We start from the raw sequence: 10,701 nt of genomic DNA, 5'->3' as shown, positions 1-10,701 counted from the left end.
TGTCAGGATATGGCTATGATGTTTATTGTGCCATTGTCAGGATATGGTTACAATATTTTATTCATGGCAATGCCATTTTTAGGATATAGTTATGGTATTTTTATATGAGGTTTTGCCATTGTTAGGATATGGCTAGATAAATATGTATTATTATATGTGACACGATTGAGTCTACCCTTAGTCCAGTGAGAGTCTTTAGTTTGTAGATGTATATATATTTATCGACTTTGTAGATATTGCATGAGTTAGATAGGGATGTATCGTTCATCAAGTCTCTATTTGGGTTGTTGCAGAAAAGACTTATTCGTGGGTTTCGACCCACCATTGTTATATTTTTTAGGTCCTCGTCAGTAGTAGTCTTAGATATTGTTCGTGTAGAGCAAAGACTACTATTCATCACTCTTCTAGTGTCATCGACGTAAGATTCTTCACTATATGCTTTTTATGCAGTTTTAGAAATTTATTATTATATTCAATTATGGGATTTTATTAGGGGTCCATGATATAGATTCCTGAGTTGTATTCTGAAGGATTATTTACATTTGGGAATTATTGAATTTATTCCGAGGATTAATTATTTATTATTTAGTTTCCTTTTTTGGCAATATTATTTATTTATTATTTATTCTTTTGTATTCTATGTTGTTTATTATTAATTGTTTGATATCCCATAGTTTTGGTCGTGGACTAGATCAACTCATGGCTTTGAAATTAGGAAGTATCATAGGGGTATATCTATCATTTACCGTTGTTAACAATGGTTTAAAATTCCAAAAGAGTAAAATAGTCATTTAGTACATTTATAATACCTTCGAAACTCGTCAGGTGTAAAACTATCATTTTCTATGGTTATTCTACGCTTTGGGTAATGTTTGGGGGTAATCAGGTTATACGAAAAGCTGGGGTTAAACAGTGAATTATGGACCATCTGTGTGCACAGATGGTCATCTAATCATTTAGATGGTAATTCCAGTGAGGGTGTCAAGTTGTAGGATCATCTACACGTATAAATGAATGCATCTATATGCACAGATGGTTTCTAGATCTGATCTAAACGTTAAGATCACCCCATCTAATCATTTAGATCATGCATGAAATCAATGTGATCGAATAGATCTCTTCCCAACCCATCCATATACATCCCAAACTCAATGACCAGAAAAATATAAGTTCCAAAACACCATCTAACTCATCAAAAATGCATATATAATCATAAAAACTAATTCATTAATTCATTATTTAAAGATTGAAATCTCCCATAATCCATTACATACATGCCCAAAAGAGTACTCCTTGTCCAAAAGAATAGGTTTATAAAACAATAAGATCTCCATGGCCATGACTACAAAAGCTTCACTTGAAGCTAACAAAAGAATAAAGTTAAATTACATGATTCTATTGTCTATGTAATTACATTCTAAAAGATAACAAAATACATCAACAAATCCTAAGTTTACGGGGTTGCTTCTCCTACAATTTCCTTGCCATGTCCTGAAAATTTAAAAGAAGGGGTGAGCACAATGGCTCGGTAGGAAATGCTGGCTTTGGGCTCCCTTGAGTCAACAAACAAAGAATAAATGAAGGGAGTCGTGTTCATACACGAGAATATCAAGAAATCATAATCAACATAAGTATGCCAACATGACATGAAATGTAATGCTTTCCCGACTATAATCCCAGCCCAACACAACACACACTAAAAATTGCTAACTGACTTTACCGAGGCAAGATTGATTAGCTATTTCTAACTCCTTTTGGGGCCTACTAATCAATGTTACACATTCAAATCCGGCACACGTTCCCTCTAGGTCGAATTAGCCCCAGACTCGCAAAATCCAGTTTCTTTCATAAAACCACTTTTCACAACCCTTCCCAAACACGTCTTTTTAATCCATTTCAACCCCAATCCCCCGATCATGCTCATGCCATGAATGGAATCATGCATTATTTAAGGGAAACTAAACATGGATCATACTTTCTATACTCAAATAAGCATGCTTGCATTAATGGAAACACATCATCATAATAAATCAAGAAAATATCAAATTAGTAACTTGCACATATAACATGCTTTTCAACAATATAGCATTTCAAATACACATCCAATCATATCTACAAACATAACATTTTCATCAAGAGCATATACACCATTTCAACGTCTAACAATCATCATTTTGAGCAAGTATGGCATGGAATCAAATCAAGAAACTCAAATAGAGGCAAAACTTAATACTTTAAACAACCCTACCTCAAATATGAACCCAAGACTCCTAGATCCTAAGCTCGAAATCCACCCAGTGGAAGCAAGATCGGTATCAAATTGTAGCCCTTGAAGAGTAAAACCAACTTCCATTCTTACACTTTGCCTAGATCTCAACCTAACTAGATCAAATCTTAAAGAGAATATATAATTTTAGAGAGAAAAAAAAATGAAGAGAGGGAGAGAGAGGGCCTAAAATGAGGGAGAGAGAATGAGGTTAGTGGTCAAGTCTTGGTCCAGTTAACCCTATCCTCTTCCAAAATGAGTGGCTCAAAATGGGTCAAAGTCTACCCTATACTCCAATACCAATAATGCCCTCCAAAACTCACCCAACTATAAGTCATGCCATAAAATATCTTATTCCACCCACTAGCCACATGTACACATATATATGTATATATATCCATGCACATATACACATCAATGATCCAATTAAATAATTTCATGATAATGAAAAGTAATATTAAGACCCATACAACACGTAAAACGATGTATGAAAAAGTAAATAAAAATAAATACAAAAAAATCTGAAAAAATCCAGGACTTTTCACAATCCGCCCCAACTCACACCAAAAATCGCTAACCGACTTTACCGACGCGAGATTGATTAGTTATCCTAGACTCCAAATTCGATAGCCATTTGGGGCGTAGTATTCAATGTTACATGTCCAAATCCATCACGCGCTCGCTCTAGGTCGAGTTAGCCCCAGACTAACGAAATATGGTTCCCTTCATAAAACCTTTTCCGTTCAAAACATTAAAACATTCTTCTTTTCGTAAAACTTTCTAACACAATTCATATGATAATTTCACCCCAATTTCCCAACCATGTCTATGCCATGAATGAAATCATGTATCTTTAAAATCAATATATATTTTTTGCAATTCTTTTAGGGTAACCAAAAATGCTCACCAATATCATCATGTATATATATTTTTTCAAGAGAACCATTTAAACACATAGCATGCTTTTCAACAATTTGCCTTCAAATACACAAACAACATCACCTTTACACATAATTTCATCAGAAGGCACATATATCATGCTTAACAAGAATCAAAATAAGGAACTCAAAAAGAAGGCAAAACATAATACTTTAAACACCCCTACCTCAAATGAAGCAACCCAAGCTCCTAGCTCCAAAACTCGAATCTCAACAAATGTTAGCAAGATCGGTGTCAAAACGAAGCCCTTAAGATGATCTTTAACTTTGCTAACTATGGCTTGAATCAAATCTACCTTTAGGTTGAGGAAATCTAGAGAGAAGATAGTAGAACAAAAAGAGAGAAAGAAAACTTAAAGAGGGAGGGAAATGGCCGGAGGGAGAAGAAGAAGAAAATGAGGCCCATAATGGCCTTTGGTCTCCTCAAATATGTGGTCAACATTCGGGTCTTCCTTTGACCCTCCAAATTTACCAAAATAACCTCCTTACAAATCTTAATCACAAGCATGAAATAAAATATCTTTCTCCACTCACTAACCACTTATATATATACATCCATGCATATATACACATCAATTCTCAATTAGAAAAATAAAAATAATAAAAAATAACACTGGGGCCCACATGACACGCAAAATAATGTATGAAAAAATAAACAAAAATAAAGTGCCAAAAAATGTGGGAAAATACGAAACTTTATAATAATGGACCTATAGAGTGTTAAGGGAACAACTTCTATGGTACACTCAAGTGTAAGATTAGTATTAAGGCACAAAGGTGTGGAAACAACCTTACTTTCAGCTATACTAAACTTCTTAAGTAACTCAGTGGCATATTTCTCTTAAGAGATAAAGATACCAGTGGAGGATCGATGAATTTGAAGGCCTAAAAAATATCTTAGAGTGCCAAGCATTGAAATGTTAAACCTTATTTTCATAAGGTTTGCAAATTCAGAGGTCAAGGAGTAGTCTGAGCCACAGAACATGATATAATCAATATAAATCTGCAGAATTAGAAAGTGATTTTAATGAGTTCTGACATACAAAGTATTATCAACTTTCCTTCTGTAAAAGCCTTATTCAACCAAGAAGCTATGTAGTTTCTCATACCAAGCTCTGGGGACTTGTTTAAGGTTATACAAAGCTTTACTTAGCTTGTAAATTTGTGAAGGAGATTGTGAATCTTCAAAAGCCTCAAGTTGTTCCAAGTAAACTTCTTCATTAAGGTCTCCATTTAGAAAGGCAAACTTCACATCCATTTGATAAACCTTGACTTGTTTGTGACAAAGAAAGGAAATAGGCATTCTAATGGATTCTATTATGGCCACTGGAGTAAAGGTGCTATTATAGTCAATTCCAACTTATTAAGCATAACCTTTACACACCAATCTAGCCTTGTTTATGATCACTGCACCTTTCTCATTCATCTTATTCTGAAAGTCCACTTAGAGCCAATGACATTCTTGTCCTCTGGTCTTGGCACTAGAGTCCAAGTGCCATTTTTCTAAATTTGATCAAGTTCTTCCTTCATAGCAGCTATCCAATCTTCATCATTCTTGGCTTTATTATAAGTCTTTGGTTCAATTGAAGGGAGCATGGAAAAATGACTATATTATTCATCATCTTTTTTTTCAAGTTCACTATGTCTCTTCTTAGCTTTGGTTTGAATGCCTTCCTTAGGATTTCCAATGATGTTTTCAGGTTAAACCTGTTTCTGTAAATAAGGATATGTGGTTTCTTTCTGAACAACAAACTCTGAGTGTAATGTGCTTGCTTCATTTAACCCTGGTAAAGAACCTTTATCTTCAAAGACTATGGTTTGAGGATTCTCATCAAACTTCACATGAATTGATTCAACCATTTTAGAGGTTCTAATATTGTAGCATCTATAAGCCTTGCTCTAGGTTGAGTACCCTAAAAAGATGCCCTCATCGGCTTTTGAATCAAACTTTCCCAAGCTGTCAATGTGATTAAGAATGTAACATTTACTTCCAAACACCTTAAAGTAATGGACTATTACAGGTCTTCCATACCAAATTTCAAAGGGGGATTTAGTGGAATTAGGCTTAAGAAGCACCCTATTTATAATGTACACTGCTGTATTCACAGCTTCAGCCCAAAAATCTTTTGCAAGGCATTTTTCAAGTAGCATTATCCTCCCTATTTCTTATTTAGTTTTGTTCTTTCTCTCTACAACACCATTTTGTTGAGGTGTGGCCACAACTAAGAACTCCTTCATGATACCTTTGACATCACAAAACTTTCAAACTCTCTCATAGTGAACTCAGTGCCAAAGTCTGATCTAAGCTTCTTGACGATGCATCCTCTTTGATTTTCAACAATATTGGCAAACTTAATAAAGTGTTTACTGGCTTCTGATTTCTATTTCAAAAAGTAAACCCATACCACTCTACTAAAATCATCAATAAGGAGCACGAAATACTTACTTCCACCAATGCATGTAGTTCTAGTCGGGCCACAGAGATCCATATGAATTAGGTGAAGTGCCCTTGAGGTGTTCACTTCTTTAGAAGGGAATGATACCCTTGTTTGCTTCCCTTGTTGGCATGCTCTACAAGTGTGATCTTCTTTGAATTTTAACTCAGACAGGTCCTTTATTGCCTTAAACCATAGTATCTTTGAAATATTCCTTGGGTGAACATGTCCCAGCCTCTTATACCACATAATTGCTTCATCAGTAGTTGATAAATTGCATTGACTTGGTTGAGCCTCTTTAGTGATTGTGTAAACATTTCTTGAGGACCTATTTACAGAAAAATAAATAAATAAATAAATAAAAATAATGGCCTTATCTGAGGTAAGATCAACCACATTGCACTTGTCTTTGTCAAAGCACACCTTCTTGCCTGTATCATATAGTTGACTCACACTTAGCATATTATGTTTGAATACCTCAACATATAAAGCTTTAATGATCTCTCGTAGATCTTCAGACTTGTACGCAGTTCCAGTACCAACAATTTTAGCCTTTTGATTATCTCCAAACACTACATTACCACCATCAAAATTTTTTAAGAAAATGAACTTGAAACTGTTATCTGTCATGTGTCTTGAGCATCCACTGTTAACATATCATCTATCATTGGTGTTATAAGCTTTAAAAGTTGTGTAAACCAATATACTCACTAAGTTAAGCTTCTTAAGGATCTATATCATCTTAGTCTTAACAAAGGACATTTTGTCTTTAACTTTCTGAGCTTGTAAGAGGTTTGATTTCTTCAAATACACAGGAGTGAACTTGATGTTTTTCATGGCTGCAGTGATAAAGTCACACTTGTTAAGCTTTAATGCAGTGTAGGTCTTGTCAAGTAACTTATGTTTGGACCTAGGAAACTTCACAATGGGGAACTTAGCATACAATTCACCAGAGAAGGACTTACCAAACACTGAGTGAGTTTATTTAGCCTTAGCTATAGTATCATATAGATAACCAATGCCTATTTTGCCAACTTACTTTGTAGAGTTCTTCCAAATCTCAGTGATCTCTCTTCCAGAGCTTGTGAAAGTTATTCCTTGCACCTTTTGGTAGTCCACACATCTTTGTTAGATTAGAGCTTCAATATAAAGAACACAGTTAAAGAAATGGAGTACAAAATTAACAACTTTAACTTAGACTGTTTGATGAGTAAACCCTTGGACTTGTGTAACTCTGAGCTAACTCTTTTGATTTATACCTCCATAGATCACACTTCATAACCAATCTCTTACACTCTTCAAGGATTTCTTCCACTTCAATGTCACTATCCTTATCTTCTTCAATATGAGATTTAGGGTTTTAAAAAAGGGCCAAGAATAAGCACTCATCATCTTGAATTTCATCTAGTTTGTCTTCTTCAAGGCTTGCATCCAAATCTAAAACAAGAGTTTTCCTTCCAAATCTACCTCTGTTATTAAAGTTCTCAGCCTTCTTCCGAGTTTAACCTTTTAATCTAGGACAATTAGCTACATAGTGGCCTGACTTGCCATAACCATAACAAGCTTGTTGTGACTGAGACTTCTTTTTAAACCTAAATTTTCTAAACTTCTTGGCAAAGTAAGTAACTTTATCTTTCTCAAGATCATCATCTTTAGACTTTGATTCAGCATCCTCAATAACTTCTTTGGCCTTAAGTGCTGCTTCTCTTCTGTGTTGTGTAGGTGCACCAATTCTCATCTCATGTGTAGTGAGTGAGGCTCAAAGATCATTAATTTTCATTTGAGAGAGGTCTTTGTCTTTAAGAATAGTGAACTTAGCATTAAACCTTAGATTTAAGGTCCTTAAGATCATCTTGCACACTTCAAAATTTTTAAACTCTTCACCAAGAGCCTTCATGTTGTTCACAATTTCATTGATCCTGAATAAGTTCTCTGAGATAGCTTCCTTTTCTTTCATTTTATAGCCTTCATATTGAACCTTGAGAAGTTGTATCTTCTTCTCCTTGATTATATTATTCCCTTCATGAGCAACCTTGAGAAAATCCCATATTTCTTTAGTTGTCTTGCAGTTTTTAATCCTTGTGAACTCTTGTTTCTTAAGAGCACATAAGAGATCATGCCTTATTCTTCTATCATTTGCTAGAGTAGCTTTATCATCTACTAAAGGGTTATTTGGATTGAGAATAACAAAACCATAGATGGTTGCATACCAAACATCATAGGACTGTAACATGAGAAGGCTTCCATCCTTGTTTTCCATTAATCATAATTGGAGCCACCAAAACCAGATGCTTTGTTTGTAACTTGACCTTCATCCATTACACAAGATCTTCTGCAGGTTGGTTAAAACCTCAAAAAGGCAGACCAAGGCTCTGATACTAATTGATGAATCAAGAAGGGGGTGAATTGGTTCTTCTATAAACTTTTTCTTCTTTCTTGGATGAATACAATGGATACAATTTGATAAGGATAATAACAGTTTGAAGAAGCTTGCAAACAATCATACGTACACAATGCATTTATAAGGAAAACCCTTTCAATAGGGAAAAACCTTGGTTCTTGGCTTCAGCCAATAAGTCTCCACTAGTAGTATGCAAGTAGTTTCACACTCAGTTGTGCCGCTCTCTGCACACACCTTTGTACAATACGAAACACTGGCTTTCACAGCCTCTACACACACACTAACACCACTAAGTGCACTCTACACACCAACGGGCCAGCGGCCTAGCGGTATTAGCCTTTTACTTCCTAAATGGAGGTTAGGAGTTCAAGTCCCAGAAGAGACAAGTGTATGTGAGTACCAACTAAGAAAGAAAAAAAAAAAAAAAAAAAAAAAAAAAAAAAAAAAAAAAAAAGTGCACTCTACACTCCCCTTATCCACAGCACCCTTGCTTCGACCAAATGAGTACTCTTAGCTCACATACAATACAAATAAAAGGTTACAATCAACTATACTCAAGCTAGATTACAATATAAGAGTGATAAATAAGCTCAGAGTATCAATCACAGCAACTCTTTCATTCTACGGTAGTTAGGGTTTGAGGGGTAAATATGAAATTTGCATACGTTCAAACTCATAGATGAATTCCACAACCTTATATCTTTAATACAAACGTGCTCAAATGATAATCATGATAAGTATAGCATGTATATACAATCGTAGCAATGATATAGGCTCAATTCTGTAGAACCTTCAAAAACTAGGATTTCACAAGGTCAAAACCTGTATTGACCTTATTTCTGTGCAAACCTCAACTTCAACAACCTTAATTCAACTATGGAATCTTGCTCAAATGATAATAATGCAACTTATAGTAAGATATAGTGATAATAAGTTTAGATCAATAAACCAAACTAGTAAAATAGGATAAAACACAATCCGAGACATCAAATTTAAAAGCAGCTATAAGATGGTTACATACATACTTTCTGCAAGTGTAAAATAGTAATTTACACTTGCCTTAACCTTATCTCAGCACCACAGCCTGTCAAACCAAATTTAGACCTCCAAACTATCTTCTACACTAGTAAACTCATAGTAATAGGCCTCTATTGTGTATACTACTCTTGTGTTCACTCTGTTTGTATTTTTGAGCTTCAATCAAGCTTTGATCAATATAAATATTTTGAAAAAACTTTGTTTATATTTTGCTCTTTGGTATCACATAATGTAGTTTGCTTTAAGGTTTGTCATGAAAGCTTAAAACCTAAACTATACTATAATCGTATATATATTGTAGTCCTTGAATTCAATTCCTATCTCAATAAGGAAATATATCTGGCACCATTATCCAATAATTGGCCACGGAATAATATGAAATTCCTTATATGAATGGACCATAATACCCTTGCCACCTTTACATAAATTATCATCTAGCAAGCAAGCTAATTAAAAGCTTATGTATGTATATATATGACAATATATATCAAGCTTAATCACTAAGTAATGAATAATAGCCCACATCTTCTCATACTAAGACACAAGACACGTGTCACAAGAATGCTCAGCAATTTGCATTAACCAAAATGCCCTTGTAGATACACTTGTCAATATACACTATCTTCTGCAGATGTGACTGTGAACACTTGATCAAATTGTGAATAAAAGCAATTCAATACATTGCATTATCAAAAACAAGTGTATTATGATATAATACATTTTGAAAAGACTTAATTGCCTCTAGATGACTCTATGGCCAAATATCAACTTCTATACAAGGGCCTGTAACCCTAATTAGCTTGTAGTGTGAACTTCTAACATAATATACCATACTTAGGCCATTTAAATAGTCTTCTCAACAATGTAGAATGACCAAGTTGCCCTTGTAGATCAATGTAAAACATTGTGCATGCCAAAATCACTTAAAACACAATGAATGTAACGACCATAATTTAAAAAACTCGGAGCGTTAGCGAGTAACCCTAAACCCGACCCGATATCTAGTTCGAAATGCAAAAGCAAAAATAAAGAAAAGGCCACTAGAGGTAAATATCACCTCTAGGAAGACATGAGAACCTCATAATAAGTCTCAAGACAAACTCGAAGACAAAAACGGAAGTTAAGATTAAAATGGACAAAATATGGAACTAGGGGTAAAATGGTCATTTTACCCAATGATGGATAAATTTAACTCCAAACAAACAAATTAAGTGTACTCAATCCAATCTAATCAATTCATAACATCCCAATAGGTTTTAAGACCTTTAGTCATAGTTTCCCAAAAATACCCTCTCCCGGTCAAGTGATTTCCCAACACTATCCCACTAAAACGAGAATATATCTCAGTAGGAATTGAATCTAAAAATGGGATTAATACAATTGGAAATATAACTTAATATTCTTGAATATAGGCTCAAGAATGACCAAATTTGGACCTGAAATGAGGGAGATATGACTATTGCAAGTTCGGGTGAAAATTTTGCCCAACGACTGAAAGTAGGCTCCCAAAAAGGCTTTACAAGGCCTAAATTGATATGCGATGATCAAATACACCCAAATGACCCCAGAATGTTCCGGAGTGGTCTGTTCGGTTGTAGAAAAAAAAAATAGATGAATAGTAAC

General features: G+C 34.6%; 1 protein-coding gene across 1 annotated transcript; it reads right to left on the bottom strand.

The window, feature by feature from the left end:
• Nucleotides 1–7,398: 7,398 nt before the first annotated feature.
• On the bottom strand, nucleotides 7,399–7,899 carry LOC132270599 (uncharacterized). The gene has a single exon (XM_059771774.1). It carries the CDS (start codon nucleotides 7,897–7,899, stop codon nucleotides 7,399–7,401), a length of 501 nt encoding a protein of 166 aa, XP_059627757.1.
• Between the last annotated feature and the right edge of the window lie 2,802 nt (nucleotides 7,900–10,701).

The sequence above is a fragment of the Cornus florida genome, unplaced genomic scaffold, assembly GCF_030987335.1.
Source record: "Cornus florida cultivar Cherokee Brave unplaced genomic scaffold, ASM3098733v1 CherokeeBrave_3.0.0_Hap2_Chr08, whole genome shotgun sequence".
NCBI lineage: Eukaryota > Viridiplantae > Streptophyta > Magnoliopsida > Cornales > Cornaceae > Cornus > Cornus florida.
Note: the sequence above shows the minus strand (reverse complement) of the source record. Positions and strands in the feature narration are given on the sequence as shown.

Coding starts and splice junctions, on each gene's coding strand:
- LOC132270599 (XM_059771774.1), bottom strand. CDS start 7,899: ATGGAAAACAAGGATGGAAGCCTTCTCATGTTACAGTCCTATGATGTT.